Genomic DNA, 22,527 nt, shown 5'->3' with positions numbered 1-22,527 from the left:
GTGTGTGGTGTACACACTTAGTAAATTATACATGTTTGTACATAGATATATATATGAGTGTTCTGAGACTCAGATTTAAATGTACTGATTCCCTAATGAATACCCTTTCCCTGAAATACCTCTTCTTCCCCACTTTTCAAGACTCAACTTTGTTTCACCTCCTCTGTGAAGCCTCAGTGGGTTCCCTCAACTTCCCACTGTACTTTGTTCTTCCACCAGAGTTCCTATGGTGTTATTGAGGATGTGACTTGATACAGGCTAGAGAATATGGACTTTGGTCACAGTTATTTTTATTGTAAAATGTAGGTATTGAATCCTAGGTCATATGCTTTGTACACGAATTTATTAAATAATACAAGCAGCTAGTCAGTGTTAAACATATGGTAAATATTCAATAGATGGTAGCTATTATTCTTATAATTATTTTACTTATTTATATTTGTCTTGCCTTTGTGACCTTCTTTAAATCAGGTAGTGTGGCATATGATTTTTAATGTCCTCAGTTCCTGGCATATAGGTGATTCATGGATGAATTAACAGAATATATATATACCATGTAAGAAATAACACGATTACAAATCAGCAGACCTTCATCATCTGCTAGCAATTACTTGGGTTATATTTGCTTTGACTCCCAATTTCCGTATTTTTCCAGTGTTTAAAGGAGTCTTTGATCCTTGTAAACAAGAATCAACCTAATATATCATTTGTCATTCTCAAGAAATAGTATTTTGATTTTCTGGTATTATTTAGTCATGAGAGAAACATATGGTTAAGCAATCCATTTGATGGTCTACTAATTTGCTCATCATTGAGAAATACTAATTGATAATGTATTTATTATGACAGCTTGCTATCTGTGGTGTGCCAGATTATGAGCTACGTAGGGTAATGATTGTAATGTCTGAATGCACACACTGGGTTGATGAGTTCAGCTGAACAAAACTATTGTTCAGTAAGGCATTCGGCAACCCATAAGACACTCATTAAAAATACCAAATAAACCCTCTTTTTCTGTATCATTAAATCAAAATGTCAGTAAAACAAATCTATTAAGCTCTTTGATCCATCCTTCAAAATCATTTTAAAATCCGCCTATGTTAAAATTCCTCTGGGTTCAGATATTTGAAGAGATTGAGCATAAAAAGTACCCTAAAAATATCTCGTTTGATATTTTCTAATTATTGTTAAATATTTTGAGATTGCAAATTTCATTTAAATGTCAGCTGTAATTAAATGTGTGCCATTTGTTTTTCCACTCAGGTTTTGCAGTTTGATGGAATGTTTTCCCCTACGATTTAATAAATATTTGTTTTATTTCACATGAATTAATTCAGAATTGGATAAGAGCAACATATTGTAATCAACTATTGTTGTGATGGACTAGAAAATAAATTTACTCCCTAAGCAAACTGTTTACTATGCATTTGAATGGAATTTATCTTGCTTAGTATTGGCAAGTTAAACATAGAAGGCAATAATTAATAGGAAAGCCAAATATGTATACTGCATACTGAATAAGGCAACTTATTTTTCTTGAATATGTCATAGATCTTTACTGTATAAAATTTGTATAATTACCCCATAATATATATACCTCGCTATGTACAGACAACACTCACTGAAGTGAAATAGTAGGGAAATTCTTAGGCTTGTGTGAATTATGCATTTTTAATTGATATCAACTGTGTGTTGATCATGATTTTATTATCAGTTGTTTTCAAAATTGAAAGCTTGCTTTTTAATGTATAAATCACACAACCACATTATACTTGCATAAAATGATAGGAAGTGAACTGGCACCCTATTATTTCATTTCTCCCACCAGCCCCTTAGAAACTCCACAAAGATTTTTAATATCTTTAGCATGATGGTTAAAAACACAGCCCAATAGAAAAGATTAAGAGAAAGTTGTCAATGTTCTTCATATGGGAATGCAAATGTGTGTGTGGCCAAGTTACTTTTGGCAGAATGTAGTGTTATATGCCATAGTTTCCTGTGAGAGTACAAATCGCACATGCTCATATTTGTGTTGTAATCTAAATCACATAAATTAGACACATGAAGACAAAATTTAATCATCTTGTCAGTCCTTTGCAATACAAATCAGATTTTTGACTGTGCAGTCCCAATAAAATGGCAATTACACTTGAATATGAGCATAGCATAAATTACTTTTCAAACCATTATATTGAGCACAATATATGTAAAAGAAATGCTTAATTCATTTGCTATGGTTACTTTCTTATAAAGGTTTATTTGTTCTCTGCATAGAATGATGCGGTGTAATGGTAGCTGAAAACAGATTAAAAGAGTAATTAATTTCCACGTCAGTGTGCTTTTGCTTTACCTTCTCCCTCTGAACATTTTCAGTGAACTCTGTTCTTAAATGTTTGCTCAAGCTTCGGAGCGTAGCTTACTCCAAGTGAGACCTTAATTCTTAAAGTTTGCTCTTTGCTAATAGTGAAAAGTTTCTGGGTGGAAGCATAATTTCAGAGAAACATAAAGCTGGAAATAGGGAAGAACATTTTTATAAATGGAGAATTTTCAATTGATTTCTGTGTAACTAATAGAATTCCATAGGGATTATTATTGAATTTTTGGTTATTAAGGACCTGAAATCCCCTGTCTCCTATTTCTGTTAGCATCATTGAATTCTCTTAGTGGAGGCATTGGAGACACTGTACTGTGAGAGCCCAGGGGGGTCATCCTGTTGTCTGTCCCGGACCCTCCTGTAACAAAACACACAACCTGGGTTGAGAGTCGTCTTGAGGAAGTGTAACTTGGATTCAAGTAGGTCATTGTTTGTTCCTAGTTCTCAGGAAAGTTTTAGTGGAAATAGGAGTTTGGGTGCTTGACTATAAATGTAAGGAGTAGGGTTGGGACTGACATTTGTTGAATAACTAATATGTGCCAGAGTGTCTGGTGAGTACATTGTACCTTCTTTTCAATGTTCTTAGTTGCCTCCCCCCAACGAGATTTTATTTATTTAGTTGAGAGAGAGAAAGAGTGTGCACACAAGCACAAGCAGGGGGTGGGAGGAGGGAGAAGCAGACTCCCCACTGAGCAGGGAGCCCATTGGACGTGGGGTTCCATCCCAGGACCTCGGGATCATAACCTGTGCCAAAGGCAGATGCTTAACTGAGCCACCCATGTGTTCCATGATACAGTATTAATAAATGAGGAACAAGGGCACGCAAAAGTTAAACCGCTTGCCTTAAGTCACATTATTGCCAAGTGTTAATGCTGGTGTTCATTCTGTTTGGTATTCATGTTCGGATCTTTTCCCAACATGAGAAAGCACACAGTCTTTCTCAGATGGAGCGGAGCATGTTGTTAATTCATGGGAGATCCTGAAATTGTGGGAAGAGTTTTTGGTGTTTGTATATCATCACCTGAATTGCCTGATGAGTCAAAGAAAAGGGGTGGAACTTTGTGCCTGAGTTTTTGTCTAAGGAAGGGAGGTAATGCTAGAAAGTAGGTGTGTAATTATTTTTTTTTTAAGATTTTATTTATTTATTTGACAGAGAGAAACACAGTGAGAGAGGGAACACAAGCAGGGGGAGTGGGAGAGGGAGAAGCAGGCTTCCCGCAGAGCAGGGAGCCTGATGTGGGGCTCGATCCCAGGACCCTGGGATCATGACCTGAACCGAAGGCAGACGCTTAACGACTGAGCCACCCAGGTGCCCCAGTAGGTGTGTAATTATAAAATATATCCAGGAAATAATCTACCTTGAAGGTTTTGTATTTTCTTTTTTAATTCTTGAGGTCTTTGCTATGATGGTCTTGTGTTAATAAATTTAATGGAAATTAGATTACTTATTATAAAGATACTGCTTTCTCTGTGGACTCTACCTACCCTAGTTGAAGTGATTTCTGTTAAAACTTTGAGAATTCCTGAGATACAAAGAATAATCATCATTCTTTAATGACAGATCATGAAAATTATATGTATTTCCTGTGTAGACATTACTTAGAATGTAGAACCGTATTCCCGAAATGGAAAATAACGAACTGTCTTTTCCTATTTGTGGTGAGAGGCGTCTCTAAAATTGGATATTCATATAGACCTAAATTGCTGACTACTTATGGCCTATGTTAAAAAAGAGTATCTGAAGACTAGTTTGCTTCTCTATAGAAAATGATGCTTGTGCCACGGAAATCCGTGTATCTTTTCTCAGCAGTCAGACGTCTCATGCTGTACAAGTTCAGAAGAGATGCGGTAGGTGTCACCTGTCACCTAGCAACAAGCTCACTGCTTTGTGTCTTCAGCGTCTCTTTTCATTTTAAGTCAAAATAGCTATGAAAACATAGCACTTAGATACGCATTTATCTCCAGAAACATTTAGATTAACCTTCAAATATTTTTAGTTCCCAAGATAACTCACTGCGACAGATAAAACAGAAATAACTTTAAATGAAAAAAGGCAGCTTATATATCAAAAACCTTGATGCACAGCAAGGCCAAGATGGATCTGTTATATAATATCGATGACTTAAATTCACAAAGCCTGCCTGTCGGGTTCCCTCATCGGCTTTAAAAGTTATGTGAATATGCATATAAACCTTTATTACCTGATTTTTTTTTTATCAGCCCTTGAAAACACAGGATCACAACTAATGAAGCAATGATTTGTGAAACTGAATCTAGAAGACAGAATTCCAAATGGAATTGCTGTACCATTACCAGAATTCAATTTACTTGAAACAGAGCAACTAAATTACCTTTGGGCAGAGAGTGGAATACCCTGACTAGTCAGGTGTCTATAAACACCTTTAAAAGATGTTTCTCTGTCTCTGTTTAAAGACACATAAAGGGATTTTCAGAGGAACTAGCAACAAGTGTACTTATGGGTCCTGAAGTATGGTGAATGTATTAAACACTCACCTTTAAAGATGGAGAGCATAATGGATCATTTAAAATGTGATGAAGAGCCAGCAACCTGTTACTACAGGGTAATGATATAGTGCCGGTACCCTGAAGTGTAACTCCTTCTTCATTAAGGTGGGTAGCAGCCACATGCATTCTGGCCGAGGTCAGTTCTCTTGTCCAGGGTACTTACTGTCTTTGAATTTTTAATTCCTTTTAGGGAGCTTAGAATTCCTTTTAGGAAATTCTATGGGAGAAAACAAGAGTTAGAAAGGAACAGAATTTAGAAGATGATTCTCTATTGCTACAATTTCTCCAGACTCACCATTAAAATATGAGTATTTACTAATGGTTCTAGGCAGCAATATTTTTGTTTAAAAGTCAATCTAAACTTCTTTCCAAAATGTAATATTTCGTGCCTTTTTTCTTATTTCTTACGTGTGTGTGTGTGTGTGTGTGTGTGTGTGTGTGTGTGTGTGTGTGTTGAAATAAGTGACCAATCCTTTGCACCTGACAATTGAGAATCATTTTTGGAGCCAGGAAAGTAAGCATCAAAACCATGTACGATGAATTTTTGATGAGGACAGTGGCCTTTAAAACTTCAGTGCTTTGAGAAGATTTACTGGATAATTTTACAAACCTATTTGGCAGACTTAAGTAACCTTTTAATTAGGAAATTGACGAGATATTAACTGTTGGAAATGTGCCGTTTTCCTATTTTATATCATGGCTTGACTTTGATGGGGATTTGGGGAACAACGAACACAAAGGCCCCTTAGCATGAATAAAGTAGAGATTCGTCTGTTTTGTGGCTTCAATTTTGGGAAACCCTGTTGTTTTCTTGCTTAATATCTGGGCCACTGATTAAAGCGTGAGAATTCCTTTGTGAATGACAGCCCAGATTGCTGCATAGACATGACTTCAGTTAGGGTAGGTGGGGTAGATAGAACAGGTATTACTGTTACCACTGCTTCTGCGGAGAAGGAAATTGGGACTCAGAGAGGTTGAATGAATTGTTTCAGGTCAAATGGCCAGTGGGAGACAGAGGCGAGACGAGGGATCGGTCTTCTCAGCTCTATAAACTGTGTCTTCATTTGCGCTACTTAAAATATGAGGTGCTGGAGGGGAGCTGCAGAGCAAGAGATGAGCTTGCGCATCCTTTGAGGGGCATGAATTGAACGGAAAACAAAAGTTAGCATTATACCAGGCTCTTGTCAGGTGTAAAACATACAGAGGTATACATTGAAGTTGTAGGTGGTTGCAGAGATAAACCACAAAGAACCATGCTCAGATGTGGAGCTTTAAGGAGTTTTATAAGGACCCTGATATCATCTAACTAGTTACCTTGGGTACGAAATTAATCTCTGATCATCATTGTCAAATGGATCTTAAAATAGTTCACGTACTCAAGTCACAGAACTGCTTACAGTACAAATTATATCACTAGGCTACTTTGTAAGTCCCCAAATGCTGTCAAAATGGGGGATGTTGTGTTAGGTATTCACATAATTTAATGTTTTAGTCAGCAGATTAATTTTATCTAAAAATACAAATTCTATAATGGAGGCCCTAGTTACTTGGATAAGAAAAATCCGCATGATGGATAGAAACATGAGTTTATTTTGTTTTTCTTCCGTTTGTCATTACTAGCTTCATTTACTCATTTGACAAACATTTATTGATCCCCCTGCAATGTGTGAGGTAATGTGCCATGTTTAGGGAAATAAAGAAGCACTATGTTAGCAGTGCTTCCTTCTCTGTGGGGGGTATAAATTGGTGTAGGCTGTTTAAAAAGATATTTTGAAAAATCAAGAAAAAAGTTCCTATTATTTTGATCCGGTGATTACACTTCTATAACTATATTCTAAGGCCGTAATTAAAGGTGCAGACTTAGAGCAGCTAAGTATAGTAGATGAGGGTGCCCGGCTGGGGGGTGAGTGGTGGTGAAAATCTACCACGGGCTCTGCTTGCTAGGCTCTCCCTCCTGACTGGAGTCTCTTTGTGTCTTCCCAGAGAGGCTGTCCTTTCTACCTGCACAAAGGCATCATCCAGGCTGGCAGAGGCCCCGGCATATACAAGATTTACACAGAAGGATGTTTAAGTGTTATCATGGTAGCACAAAATCGTAAACTATTAGACAAAAATTAGGGAGTAAATATATCCCTACAGTAGAGGGTTGTGAATTTTGGATTAAGCATTAGGAAGTTGAGTATCATGTGAAAATGGCCGGGATATATCAAAGTGTGTGTGTGGGGGGGAAAGAACCTTACAAAATTGGAATGTAAGATTGAAGCCAGTTTTTGACGTACCTAGTACATTCTGCTAGGTTGGAACTGATCGATTTAGATATATTTTGAAGACTAGAAAGGACAAGACGTGTTTGATAAGAACATGGTGTTTTAGATGACTTTTTAATTCTTTCAAGGGATACCATATAATGGTTTCATAATGTAAAATAGAATAATTACATTGAATTTCCGGGAAGTTTTCTAGTTTGCCATTGTAATATTAAAATACTATTAAAATGTTTTTTTTTTAAGATTTTATTTATTCATCTGAGAGAGAGAGAGACGGAGAGAGAGAGCATGAGCAGGGGAGACAGGCAGAGGGAGAAGCTAACTTCCTGCTGAGCTGGGAGCCCGATGTGGGGCTTGATCCTAGGACCCTGGGATCATGACCTGAGCTGAAGGCAGACGCTTAACCATCTGAGCCACCCAGGCGCCCCAAAATATTATTAAAATGTTACATTTATATTATATTGCTTTTCTAGTAGCATTTCTAGTAGTAAAGGCTATAGTATGTATTAGATGCATTTTGAGACATAAATGTATGCATTTTTATATATAAATATTACATATATATATAGAGAGAAGTGGAGAGGAAGGAAGGAGGGGGCAAAGGGGAAGAGAGAGAGGAGAAATTGGTTAATTGATTAAAACTGGAATAAAATTAAAGGCCAGTCCCCCTGCCCATGGAACTTATGACTTGTGCTAGGTTTCATTTATGGCCCTATGAGCGAGTGAACCCTTTTTCTGTTCAAACGTATGGAGACACACGCAGAGGAAATTTGTCCCAATGCTACAGTGGTGAGCCACCAGCATGAGCCACCCGCACAGAGTGGGTGCTGCTAAGAACGCCAAGGCATGTCCCCTCTTGAGTGTAATTCCAAATGAAAAAAGAAAATCAACTATGCCTACTAAGCTGGCTTAACTGAATGCCAAAGAAAATTTGCCTCATGAAAAGGGAATTCTGAAGCAAGTTACATAATGCTGAATGAAAATAAACAGGAGGACTTTCAAATGGTTTATTGTAATCAGAACTCTCTAATCCAGCAATATTTAATTATATTTGGTGAGATCCAGATGGTTCTGGGGATATGGGAGCTTTTGAGAAGTGGCATATATCAGATTAATTTTTTGAAAGTTACTTGGGGGTGGGGGGCGCCTGGGTGGCTCAGTCGGTTAAGCATCCTCCTGGACTCTTGGTTTATTGAGGCTCAGGTCATGATCTCAAGGTCGTGGGGTTGAGTCCCAGGTGGTGGGCTCTGCGCTCAGTGAGGAGTCTGCTGCGGGATTCTCTCCCTCTGCTCCCCCCGCACCGCACGCGCTCTCTCTTTCTCTGTCTCTCAAATAAATAAATAAATCTTTAAAAAAAAAAAAGTTACTTGGGTGTTGATCAACATGGAGGCACCAAAAAGTATTCTTATTAATTATGCTGCATATTTGTATCAGATGTAAAGAGGGGGAAAAAAAAGATCATTTCCTCTGGAAAACAGCATTACTTTAAAAATCCCTTGGTTGCTAAGAATAAGGGAGCCAAGTGCTCCAGTAGGAATATTTGTGACTTTCATATATTAAATTTACTTTGAAACCAATTTCTGCCATTTCTCCTCACCTTTGTCTCTCTGGTCTTTTTCTTCCCTCCCTCGACTCTCTTTATCCAGATCTGCATTATCTTGTGCTCAGGAGCTGTCCTACTTGGAGATCATACTTCTGTTCTCTCATTTCTCCACTTTGCCCTTTAGTGGCTGGTAGAGAGCAAGCAAAAAACAAATAACTAATGAAAAAAATATTCTTCGGCTATTGTGTTTATTATGTCATTCTACTAATCAAGAGCCTGAAGAATTGCAGAATTAAGTTGTTCACCCCCAATGGAAGAATGTCATCAACATGGGGAACTTTTTCTCATTATTTGTTTTTGTGTGTGTTTCTTGCAGGATCAATGTGACTCTAGAGACAAATGGATGAATGAATATCCATATGAAGAGGAAAACGATAAAGGTTGGTTAGTCAAATTTTATAACTACTGTGAAAAATCTTAGGTTGAACATTACTTTGGGGCTGTTATTCTCATTAGAGCACTTATGTGTCTGAGTATGGGACAGAGGTCAATACTTTGATACATACATCTATCTGTAAAGTGTAATTTTTAATTTTTAAACCTTAAATATGAAGAGATTTATAAGGAAGGAACCCTTTTTTGTGCAAGTTTAGCTGTCATCAGTTTCTAGAACTTAAGCTGGAATTAAAGAATCAGCTTGTTGATGAATATTGAGAACTGGAAGACCACTGGTTGCAACTGATCACTGGGACAGAGAAAAACAAAAGAAGCCAGATTTTGTGTACATATATGTTAGTTCCTACAAGCATAATCCTGATACCAGTACCACATGGCACAGGGTTGCTATCATATGCTGTCTTCTTTGCTCCAGCTGTGTCATCTTTCCTCAGAGGAGCGGGATGACTATGAAGGGGTTTTCACTTTGGTTTTTCACAGACAGGTACCCCTCTAAATTAGAGGGGAAAAAAATCTTGTGAATTTCAACAGTAATCAAATGCTGGCTATCACTTTATGTGTGGCCGTTATTTATTTCAGCTTTTCTCCTACTCTCTTCTGGTTATGATATAAAAATCATAGGCAGGGGTGCCTGGGTGGCTCTGTTGTTAAGCGTCTGCCTTAGGCTCAGATCGTGATCCCAGGGTCCTGCTTGGCAAGAGGCCTGATTCTCCCTCTCCCACTCCCCCTGCTTGTGTTCCTGCTCTTGCTGTGTCTCTCTCTGTCAAATAAATAAATAAAATATTTTTTAAAAATCATAAGCAATACAAAGAGAATTACAATATGTTAAACTCTCTTTCCTAAGATTTTCACACTTAACAGGTCTGGTCAGCAGATATGTGCCTCATAACCCTTGTGTAGCTGCACAACACCTTCTGTTTCGTATTTTCCTTCCCACACTGCTCCTGCTACTGTCAAGTAAATGTACATCATGCTGTGTCTTTTTCTGCCAGCCTACCTTCACAGTTGCTTACCAGGTTATATCTTTCATTTAACATTGCCTTCTTCCCTCATCATTGCTAAAATTGCTCCTTTCTAGTATTTGTATCTGGAAGATTTTCAGACCTTTAGAGGGAGTGTTGATTCACACATGATACGAGGGAGACTTGGGGGTGTATGGTAATGTTCTTTTCCTTGACCCCAGTATTACCTACGTGGGAAAATTTGCTTTGTGAAAATTAATTGTACTGTGTATTTTTTTTTTTTTTTTAGGATTGTATTTGTTTATTTGAGAGGGAAAGAAAGCATGTGAGAAAGAAAGAGAGAGAGCATGCACTAGCATGGGAAGGGGCAGAGGGAGAAATTAGGCACCCTGCTGAGCAGGGAGCCCGATGCGGGACTCAGTTCCAGGTCCCTGGGATCATGCCCCGAGCTTAACTGACTGAGCCACCCAGGTACCCCTATACTGTTTATTTTTATGTAGATCAGTGAGGTGCTATTAAACTGGCTTTGGGTGGTGGGGAGGGGAGGTCCAATCTGTAATGCTTGTCAATTCCCATGGTGTAAATACTCTCATCATGGTTGGTTTCAGTGATTTAACACCTAGCTTGCAGGGATCCTTAAAATTTAACAGTTGGCACTCACGAGCTGGGGATGAGCTAGCACCAGCACACCACTGATTATTTCATTCATAAAGTGAAGTTAAACTATTATGGACTCCCTAAGGCAGAGGTAATAAATTTAAATTGTCCTGGCTTGTCCCTATGTAAATATGGAAACCTTCACTCATTATCATGCAAAATATGTTTAGCCCTTATATATGATGTTGGTATTATTACTTTATGTTTTCATTCAGTTGTTATTAAAATTTTTATGTTTGAGTGGATCAGTATTAACTTTGTGAGTTTATTCATTTTGACAGTGTCATTGTTCTGTAACTAATTTTATGACAACTGAAGATAATGGCAAAGAGAATCATTGTGTTACTACTTACCCTGAGGAAAAACTCTGAAAATATTATCTTGATTGACTATAATATATGTGATTCATTTTAAATGATTGTGCCCCCTAGCTTATAAAAGTCTCAGAAGTCTGTATGGAGGAAGGAGCAGTGACTATTTCACTTAATGTGTTTGGCCCGAAGAATTATTTTTTTCTTATTGCTGTTTTTCATATTTTTGGTCTGTATTTTCAGCTATAGATGCCTTAGAACAGAGAATACATTGGTGCTTCTTTTTAAGCCTGCTCAAATCAGATGCTGTTAGTTTTAACAATGTCTGATTCAGGGAAAAAATTGCAGAGCTTGAAAATTTATCTTTTCTATATTTTAAGTGTATTGACAAGGTCACTATTAAGATGAAGTTTTAAAATGTCCGCAGTGGAAGCAACATTCCCACTGTCTACATAATTGAAAAGACATTTGAATATTGCTTTTAAAACTATTTAGTACGTTTTCAGTTTGCCACTGGTGATAAAATCTTACCAAGAGCCACAGAATATCATGCTGTGCCTTTCTGCTTAGGTTCGAATGTTTAAATGGCCTAAATAGCATTTGCAGAATTCCTTTTGCGGCCACACCAAGAGTCTCACTTCTGGGAGCTGTCTTCATCTTCTATTTGAAAAGAGCTATATTTGCATTAAGTCCTTTCCTTTAGTCAAGTTTTAAGTTCTTTTATTCAATCTCATTGCACTTGATTTTGTCCCTTTACGTTCTGCCATTAGAAAACATCAAATAAATTCAGAAAAGAGCCCATCCTCCATTATTTTCTCTTCCCAAATATTGGCATAAAATATGGCATATATGCTCCCGAATGTATTTCACCAGTTGCTGTCCTTGTGAATGAAGTAGCTTGTTTGGGGACCTGGCTCCCCAAACCTGGCTTTGCTCCATCTGTTTTCCAGCCGCTCCAGGGTATGTTTACCAAGTGCTTCTCAGCTGCTGGTTGAGAGCAGGTGTCCAAAACGTATGCATGCATATACATTAGCCTGGCTTATCGGAGTTCACATTAAAACTTCTGCTCTGGGACTACCTCTGATGAACAGCTGCTTAAACCATCTAGCATCAGCAGTGGATGACTTTTACTTCTTGTAGTTGGAAACCGTAAGGACAACAGCAAGCTTTGCTGAGAAAGCTTTAATTTCCAAAAAAGAGTTTATAGCATAGTGATGGGCATATATAGTGTGGTTGCTTTAAAGTTCTTTTCCATGAAGTTCCAAGGCTATTTCCTCACACAGGATAGACAGAAACGCAGCAATCTAGCCTTTCTTCCATTTTGAACTAAGTAGGCATAGTTGCTCGGAAAACCCCAGGGTAATGTAAGTAAAACGTGGTCAGCGCTGGGCTGCTGTGCATTTATGTAGAGTAGTTGCTTGGACAGTAAACATGGACTAGAACAAACAAACAGAAAACCCCAGAAAAACAAGTCTTGGCTCTGTAATGATCTGTCTGTGTGATCATGGACCAGTGACTTCTTTTCTGAATTTTAATTTTCTCAACTGCATACTGGAACTAATAACACCTGTCCTACCTATTTCAAGAATTGTTTTGGGGGAAGGGAAGTATGACATATTCGTGAAAACGATTTAAAAGCATAGAGCTCTAAATGTGAGCGTGGTACTGATACTATTATTTTTATAGCATGAGGGAGGTTCATGACTTTGTTGTATGACTTCACATCATAAAGTCAAACATTTTCAGAATTGGAAGCACCCTCAGAGGTCACTAACTCTAACATGTGCTTGGTGTATGACAACTTTCTAGAAGAGTTGGTTACATCGGCCTTATATTAAGTACTCTTTGGAATTTCCTACTGCATGGGACAATTCATCCTATTGTTAGACATATATAATTATATTACAAGTTCGTCCTCGTATTGAGCCAAATCAGTAGATTTGATAATGATGGAAACTAGTAGGTATATCACATATTTATTAAAATATCATCCTGAATTAGGTCACTCTCCCATCAAGTCATTTCACCTTTGGGTGTCTAATTTCTTTGGGAAACGAGAACAAAATGATATACGGGATCTGAGAAATATGCAATTATTAAAGTAGAATAATGGCTTTATTATTTGAAAAGATGATGTATTGCTCATTTTTAAAACATTAAAGCATGCACCATCACCACCCCGTCTCACAACTTTTAACATTTGGTGAACATTATTTACAACATCTCTGTGTGTGTATGTACAAGTAAATAGAGATGGTTTTACAGAAAATATCATATTTATACTTTGTATTTCTAATGAGCTATTTTTCATTTTGCTTCCAATATATAATGGAAGAAATAGAAAGTGAATTTAAACTGAAGGAATTTATTAATTTCAAATTAATGTCATTTTACCAGTGTGATGCTACTTCTTGACAAACAAAAAGACTCTTAAATATAGAGAACAAACTGGTGTTTGCCAGAGGGAAGGTGTCTGGGAGGATGGGTGAAATAGATGAAAAGCATTAAGAGGTACAAACTTTCAGTGATAAAATATGTAAGTCCCAGAGATGAAAAGTATAGCATAGAGAATATAGTCAGTAATATTCTGATAACATTGTGTAGTGACAAATGGTGACTCTGCTTTTTGTGGTGAGCAATGAGTTAAGGAATTGTCGAATCACTCTGTGGTATGCCTGAAACTAATATAACATTGTATGTCAACTATGCTTCAGTTAAAAAAAAAAAAAACCCTTTGAGTTCTGGTAATTTTTTGTTTTAACGAATTTAACTTCAAAATAGCATCTTTTGAATTTTTGCTACGAAAGATGGGAAAATTGATGACATTTCTTTCTGAATCCCTTTTCCCTCTTGTTTTACCATCAAGATTAAGGTTATCGCCAGTGATTTCTTTATTATTTGTGATTATGAACCATAATTATCGAAGCTTTAGTTTGGTATCAAACTTTAGTCTTAATTCTTATTTTTCTGAGAAATCTGGAACCACTGACTTATTGCTCTCTGGCATTTGGTGTCACTGTGAAGACTGAAGCAAACTGATCTACTTTTTCTTGTTTTGCTTTTTGTTCAGATGTCTGTGGACTATTTTTAGTTTGCTAGAAAGTTCAGTAACTTCATCGATTATGTCTTGGTTTTTATGATTCTGTATCGGTTTTTCCTGGATCCTGTCATTAAACTCTGAGAAGTAGAGTCTGTATTTATGTCTTCAGGTTTTTAAATCATATTTAAAGTATATTTTCTTTTTGTTTTGTTCTCTTCTTTAGTAACCCTGAAAATATATCTAATGTTTCTCCTTGGTTTTTCACATCTTTAGTCTTCATCTTTAACTTTTTTATTTCACTTACTGTGTTTTCCGATTAAGCATTTTTTCTTACTGTGTTTTCAGTCAAATTCTGCATTATTTTTCATTTTCCCAAGTGGCTTTTTAAACAGTATTTCTGTAGTATTTCAGAGCTCTGTCAGCTTATTTTCGTCAGTTTCAGTTAACTTGTCTTTTAACCATTTGAACCCTTGTACTTCTTCCTTGAATTTTTTTTTTTTTGAAGAAAGCCCCTTTTGTTCATAATTTTTTTTTTTTTTTTGAGTTTATGAAGCATTATTTATGCCCAAATGCTTCATCTGTTTCCTTGGGTAATTCGTCCTCCTATGTTTGTTCCTCACGGGCCTATTCCTTACATTTCTCTTGCTGTTTGCTGCTTTTCTGCACAGTTCTCTTGTGGCCTGTGGTTATTATTCATCCTTGAATGGGGCCGGTATTGGCTAGTAATTGCCAGTATTGCAGGGAGTGCTGTGGACAGGGGCACCACTGGTTTGGGTATGAGCTAGATGAGTCCAAAATCTTTGACTTGAGCTAGTTATTTCAAATACTTTCTAAGTAGAGCTGTCCTTTCCAGAGTCTTCCTCGTTTCCATTATACAGCAAAGGACTCGAGATAAAGGCGTCTGACTCCCTTCGCCTCTCAGGTGGACCCTCTTGTTGACTGAGCTGGACTCTAAAAAATGCTGTGTCTGGACGCATGCTCTTCTGCTGGCACTGTCTCTGCTTTCACTGAGTAGGCCTTTCATAATTGCGATTATTACTTTTCGGAAATTCTGTGTTTTGCTTAAGGTCTGAGGAGGCATATGTCAGCTCCCAGTGGCCTCCCAGATTTCACAGTCTTTGACAGATACGTTTTATTTGGCAGTCTGGGTTTCTGACTGCTTTTGCTTCCACAGAAGATGGAGGGTTTTGTTGTTTTTTGTTTTTTTTTTTTTTCTTTTTTCTAAATTTGCTTTGAAAGTTTTCAAGGAAGGGTATAAAAATTCCTGAACATTGCCATTTTCAATAAGTAAGATTTTAGATTTATTTAACACTACTTAAATTGAGCCTGCTGAGCCTGCTGTGGGGTTGGAGAGCTTGGCTCTGTGTTCGGGCCTCCTGGTTTTTAATTGTGGCTCTGCTAGGGCTTCCCCTGGCTTCTGTATCTCCTTGTCATGTCTGTGATGTGGAAACGAGGATGATGATGCCTACTCTGTAAAAAATTGCCGTGAAGGTTAAATGAGAAAAAATGCTAAAGCATTTGCATATTGCCTGGCCGTCACTAAGTGCTCATTAAAATAGCCATTTTTATTATTTTAAGCCATGTTAATTGAGTTCAGAATGTAGTCAGTTTAGCTTTAGGAAAATTTGCTACTCAGACCAGTATTTGTGTATGTTTTTTTCCCTTTGACTGAAGATAATGCTGGTACATGTACCAGCATACCTGGGGGTACTGGGTGTCCTACTTAATATGTCAGCTTCTGGTTTTAGGATTTGACTGAGGACTTCCAAATTTTTCCTTTGTGTTGATAAGGAATAGATACATTGGGCTTTCTCTTGGAGGAAATAAAATTCTTGAAGATACTGGATATGCTGTGGTAGTTGGCTCACAAATGTCAACACCTTCTCTCATATTAATCAGGGTTCTCCAGAGAAAGAGAACTGACAGAAAGTATATATATCCTGTATGATATATATGATTTATTATAAGGAATGGGCTCATGTGATTATGGAGACTGAGAAGTCCTGTCATCTGCCAACTACAAGCTGGAGACCCAGGAAATCCAGTGGTACAATTTTGGTCCAAGTTCAAAGACCTGAGAACCAGGGAGCTGATGGTGTCAATCCAAATCCAAGGACAGGAGAAGACTGTTGTCCCAGCTTAAGCAGGCAAGGACTGGCTCCTCCCTTCCTTCACTTTTTGTTCTATTCAGGTCCTCAACAGATTGGGTGATACCCACCCACTTTGGGGAGGGCGGTCTACTTACTGAGTCTCCCAATTCGAATGCTAATCTCATCCAGACACACCCTTACAGACACACCAAGAAATAATGTTTAATGTGGGCACCCTGTGGCCCAGTGAGGTTGACACACAATTAATCATCACACCTACCCTGCAGTGTGATGAATCCAGCAATCCTATATTTAGGATTTATTATTTGTTAGACACAGGGCTACAAAGACAAATTAAATTTAGACCCTGACCTCAAGTCTTCATCATCTCAGGGACAGGCAAAATAAGTTACTACAATTTGGTGAGATTAATAGTATAATATATTTAATGAAACCGAAAGAGTTAGTGTGGGCCACAATATGAAGTGACATTTGACCTGGGCCTTGAATGATGGTGTCATGTTGACTAGAAGAAATGGGAACAAACAGGAAAAGTTACGATCTTTTGTTTACAAAAATCTTAGTAGATAAGAACCATATTTTCTTTTCTTTGGCTGAGCATCAAAGAGCTCTGCAAAATTTCCTCTTGGAGTTAATGGTAAATGTGATATTCAGTGATGTCATTAAATATTTCAGCCAGAATCTATTGAGGCTCATTTATGTGTCCAAATGATTTTCTCTCTCCTTCCCCTCCCTCTGTCTCTCTCTTGCTCACACGCTTTCATACTTTCTCTGCCCTGCTCACACATTTTCCTTCTCTGGACATTTGATGATAGTGGTTCTTCCACTAAGCTTTATGTCCTTCTATTTAGAGTACATTATCAAAGTCATTTATATAATATATTTTATCAGAAAATTTCAAGAGTGGTCATAAAAATGATATGAGCATCTTTTAAACATGACCATTTTAGCTAAAGTGTTGATTTAATGAGAATATTATAGTATTAAAGCAACATAGTAACTGATTATTAGAAACATTTATGGAAATATATCTATATGGTTAATTTTATATTATTAACACCTGTACACACACAAAAAAATAAATAAATAACCTCCTTTCCCTCTCCCAAGCTGATGTTAGCTAAGAATTAATTTCCTACTGTTCTCTAAAGGGACTTTTAATAAAATCATGAATAATTATTGACTCAACAGTGAATGGAATTCTTTATCTTATACATACTTTAGTCCTTCAGCATACCTTACAGCCTAATGGTGGTAGGACTCACAAATATTCCAAGTGAACGATCAGTTGATTATTAACATTCGACATGCTTTGTTTTTCAGTACGAGTTTTGGTACCGAATTCTGTATCAGTCATGGTTTGATGAGAGAAATGGAACCATGGGAATGGTAGAGAATATGGGATTTATGATCAGGATTTGACCTCATCCAGTTGTAGGAGCTAGTTAAGCAAGTTACGAATGGCTGTTGGCTTCCGTATATTTGGTGTTAGGCCTGAAGTCACCAGGGCAGGAAGGAAGGATGAGCAGGAAGTTCTGGGGAGCAATGGCACACTGGAAACTGTGAGGATGAGCCGATCTCCAGACATATTCTTCGCTGCTGGCAAGCTTCCAGTCTTGGGGATGCTGAGGACTGTAGGAGAAACTGGCATCCCCGTTTGCTTTAAACACATCATGGCCTGGGAATCGGATGAGCTGCTGGAGAGGTCCTGTGGGAGCTGCAGGCAAGGGGGCGGACTTGTCCCTGTCTCAGCCAAGTGTACCAGCTCAGATGTGGTGACAGTGTATGTGAGCTGTGCCTGCATCTGGAGCTCTGCATTGACCTTTGAGTGTGAAACAGATGTGAGCACTGCCTCACTCGTTCCTTCCGCATCTTCCCAGAATGTCCTGAATCACCCAGGGACTGAGGGATTATGTGGGGAAGCCAGTGCTGGGAGATGCACATTGAGATTAGCTAAGTTGGGACAGTACCTAGCCACTGAACCCACATTGCTGGCTCTCTCCCTTCTCACCTGCAGCTCTCCTTCCTCACCCTGCCCTCCACCTGAGTGCTGCCGATCATATACCTTTTGAGCTGTGCACTCTTATCTTGATCCTACTGGTCCTGTCTGAGGACCTGCTGCCCTGCCCATGGGACCCAGCCTTGTCTTGGAGATGAAGGCCTGCACAGACAAGGCTCCTCTGCTCTGGAAAACCGCCTGCCTGGACCCACTGTTCTCCAGGCCTGCTCCTCTGTTGAAAAACTGTAGGATCATTTGTGGCCTTGTGTGGTCCTTGACACAGTTGTTGATATCCCTGGTGGTGGAGACTCTACTAGACTTTGACCGTCTGTCCATAATGCCATACACTGACTGGGCTCAGGCTGGGGCCACGTTGGCTGCAGGGAGCTGCAGTTGAGAACACAGGAAAGACAAAACATAGCAAAAGGAAAAGGGGGATTCTGATTTGGTGGAAACATGAGTTGACTTGACATTGGGGGCTTAGCCAAGTAATGAAAATTGGAGCAGGACTGTGAGTGTGAGTGATCTGAAGAGTTGGTATTCAATGTATGAATGAAAACTATCAGGTACAGCAGTAGGTGAGAGGCTAGGTGGGCAGGCAGTAGCTGGAGGTCACCAGCTCTGGGGGACGGTTAATAAGGAGGTGGGTTGGGTGTTCATGCAGACTGGGGTTCATGACCTGGGAGGCGCTAATACAGGAGGGGGATCCAGTGTGGATCGTTGGAGGGCAAAGGGCTACTCTTTTTTTTTTTAAAAGTCTCTTTTTAAAACTCTCTGTAAGAAGGGAGTATCTACATCTTCATAATAAAAATGAAGGAACAAACTGATTAATAATACTCTGCCCTGAGGCACCTGGCTGGCTCAGCCAGTAGAGCATGAGACTCTTGATCTCCAAGTCATGAGTTCGAGCTTCATGTTGGGCATAGAGCCTACTAAAAAAAATAATAAAATGAATAAATAAAGTAAAAAAAAAAAATACTCTGCTTCTACCCGAAGTAGAAGCATGTTGGCTTTAGAAAGGTGGTGCCCCAGGCAGCTTCTCAGCAACACGGCTGGCATGGCAAAGTGGTATTTATCTCACATGTCAACTCTCATATCTTGGGGGGTTTTCCTGGAGGTCGGTGTTGAGCCCTGGTACAGGACTAGCAAATCCTGAACAAGGGGACTTCCTGGGGGCAAAGATAAAGGAGCGGGTGATGAGATGAGTGAAGGCAGAGAACTAGCCTCTTACTAGATTCAGAAAAAGAAAAGCCTTTGAAAACAACCTGGCTTAAAATTCCTAGAATTTCATCTATAACCCCAGAAAGGCTTTGACTCGAATTTGTGATTTAGAGTAAATTCAGAAGTAGAATTCTAATCAGAGAATAGGAACAATTAGATTGCTGAATATCAGTTACTTGTGGAACAGACCTGTTACACATTTATGCTGTGTGGGGGGGGGGGTGGAGAATTGTTTCTAGTTTATGGGCAAATGATTGCTAGATTTTTCTGAGTTTTAATAAAAAAAATTTTAACCATCCGGTTACTTGTAAACTAATAGCAAATATAGTTCCCATTCCTCAACTGTCAGGATCCTATGAATTAAGACACCTTACCTGGTTATTCCCTTTCTTGACTCCATTCTTTCCGGCAGTGACAACTTCTCCTGGGGGTTAATGTTGACAAACTGTAGATACAAAGGATGGAAAACCTTATTGGTAGAATGTATCATACTGATGCTTGTGAATTCCTCTCTTCTCCATGATACACTGATTCTAAGAAGGAGGAAACAGTGGAAAGAGGTGGGAGTGTGTCTTCTGGCCAGATTGGTTATTTCTGTCAGTGACAACCTTTATCAGTCTCTGGACTACTGAGGTGCTTGTGTAAGGTTGCACAGCGGTTGGTAGCAAAGCTGCATCCATCTAATCTCTGTTCTGTAACATTTATTTGTATGTCATTTTTAAAAGTGCCACTTAGAGTGGAAGGCCCTAGTAGAGAAATGATCGTGGAGATGGCCCTTGTGAAGTATGGCTAGAAGGGGGACTGACTACAGGTTAGAGGATGGTAAGCAGCATTTTCTTTTCAAGCAATTAAATGACAGGTGGATAGTCTAAGTTCTTCTGGTTCCATACCAGGACTTTAATGCGTCTTAAATGCTCACCTGTCTAACTCAGTAATTACTACAGCCCCACTTTACCTCTCATCTCTCCCCATAGGGTTTGAAGAAAATTGGGATAGCAGGGGCTGCCTGGGTGGCTCAGATGGCTGGGCATCTGCCTTTGGCTCGGGTCATGATCTCAGGGTCCTGGGATCAAGCCCTGCATCAGGGAGCCTGCTTCTCCCTCTCGCTCTCCCCTTGCTTGTGTGCTCTCTGTCTCTGTCTCTCTCTCTCTCAAATGACTAAATAAAATCTTAAAAAAAAAGAAAGAAAATTGAGGTAACAGACATTCAGAGGTGGAACTGGCATGCAATTTGGCAATAGTACGATCCACCTCTGGCCAGCTTGGTGCAAATAATCAAGGGGAGGCAAAGAGAGCGAAAAGGCTATGAGATTTCTGTGTTGCAGCTATGAGTGAGCTAGACTCCTTTCCCCCAGTTCTGATCAATTCTACAAAAGCTGCTTATTTTTTGTTCTGTCAGAAACAATGCATGTTGTTGTAATGCAAGAACTTAATTATAGTGGAAAAGTCTCTAATGCTTTCTGAGTGAGAAATTGAATCTCAGTCGTACTTTGCCTTTAACTGTGAAACTGAGATACTGCTAAAGCCCTAGCAGTTGCTCTTTCCACATGGAAAAATGTTGGCTGGGTAGGAGCACAGATCAGTGGGACCAGTGGGCTAGCTCCTTGTCATTCTTTTTACGTCTGCTCAGTCTCCTTAAGTAGTCCAGGATGCATGGCTGTGCTTCAAGGAGATGATGCTATTGTTGGCATCAAGAGCAACTCCTTTCTAGATTTTCTTCTTAAGTAATGCTGAAAATTTCGAACCAATGTCTTAGAAATATGGAAATTTGGAGTTGGACAGTACTATAAGTATTATCTCATTCAACTGGATAATGCATAGGAGGAAAAAGATCAATAAAAATGAAGTTACTTGCTCAAGGTTACATAGCCCATTATAGACTGGGAGGTTTGGGAGAAAGAAAGGCAACAAGGGAACGTGGTTACTTGTAATTCACAGATTTTAAAATCCAGTTTAAGCAAGTAGGTTTAACTTTTGCGTTTCTGAATTTAAAGCGAAAGGTACCTGGTAGGTATCTTCTTAACAAACGTTTGAATAAGTGGCTGGGTGGAATGTGAATGAAAACAAAAGAAAGAGAATGAGGAAAGGGAAATGAGGGTGGATTTTTCTGTTACTTTTTTCCTTCTTTGAAGAAAGTATCAAGGAGTGTGATCATTTGTGATAGAAGAGAAAGAGGAGATCCCGAAAAATTGACAAATGGGTCACACAAAACCTGAAACATTTCTTTAATTAAGGTTGACTTTTCTAGTAAGCAGTAGTGGAGGAAAATGTCTGGTTTACAAGACTGGAAAATGGTAAGAGAAGGATTTTCCTAATTATACTGATGTTATGGTACAAATGCTCTGAATTTACTGCTTAGGCTATAGTTAAATATAACGATAAATGCGAAAAAGTACTTCTCTGTGCTAAGTATATTTATTATTATTAATCTGTCTGTGATAACACAATAATTTTATGTTGAGACATGTAGCAATGGACTTTCTTGGATAATGTGCTTTTTTTTTTTTAGTTTGATTAGTTGAATGTTCTGAGGATTTCCCTTCTACCCTCTATTTCTTATGCTTTGGATAAGTTTCAATTCTTGTGTTAAAATAATTGTGTTGTGTGGTGACTATATTGTCTTAAATTCTAGCCAACTATGTCAATTTTTTTAAATCAGTAATTTTGAAAATTCTTATTTATTTATTTATTTTTATTATGTTATATTAATCACCATACATTACATCATTAGTTTTTGATGTAGTGTTCCATGATTCATAGTTTGCATATAACACCCACTGCTCCATGCAGAACGTGCCCTCTTTAATACCCATCACCAGGCTAACCCATCCCCCCACCCCCTTCCCCTCTAGAACCCTCAGTTTGTTTCTCAGAGTCCATAGTCTCTCATGGTTCATCTTCCCCTCTGATTTTCCTTCATTCTTCCCCTCGTGCTATCTTCTTTTTTTTTTTTTTTTTTAACATATAATGTATTATTTGTTTCAGAGGTACAGGTCTGTGATTCAACAGTCTTACACAATTCACAGTGCTCACCATAGCACATACCCTCCCCAGTGTCTAT

General features: G+C 38.5%; 1 protein-coding gene across 5 annotated transcripts in view; it reads left to right on the top strand.

The window, feature by feature from the left end:
* Positions 1-22,527, top strand: part of KLF12 (KLF transcription factor 12) — a 398,169-nt gene that overhangs the window by 124,720 nt on the left and 250,922 nt on the right. For all 5 annotated transcript variants that reach the window (XM_088021861.1, XM_088021863.1, XM_028106075.2 and 2 more), the window contains exon 2: positions 9,087-9,150. In XM_088021861.1, the coding sequence (XP_087877987.1) occupies positions 9,118-9,150 (33 nt within the window). In that variant the 5' untranslated portion in view covers positions 9,087-9,117. The remainder of the gene's footprint in view (positions 1-9,086; positions 9,151-22,527) is intronic.

This window comes from Eumetopias jubatus, unplaced genomic scaffold (genome assembly GCF_037043125.1).
Source record: "Eumetopias jubatus isolate StellerSeaLion01/CBP00866 unplaced genomic scaffold, mEumJub1_p1.0 scaffold_3, whole genome shotgun sequence".
Lineage (NCBI taxonomy): Eukaryota > Metazoa > Chordata > Mammalia > Carnivora > Otariidae > Eumetopias > Eumetopias jubatus.
This window is presented reverse-complemented; position numbering and strand designations above follow the sequence as displayed.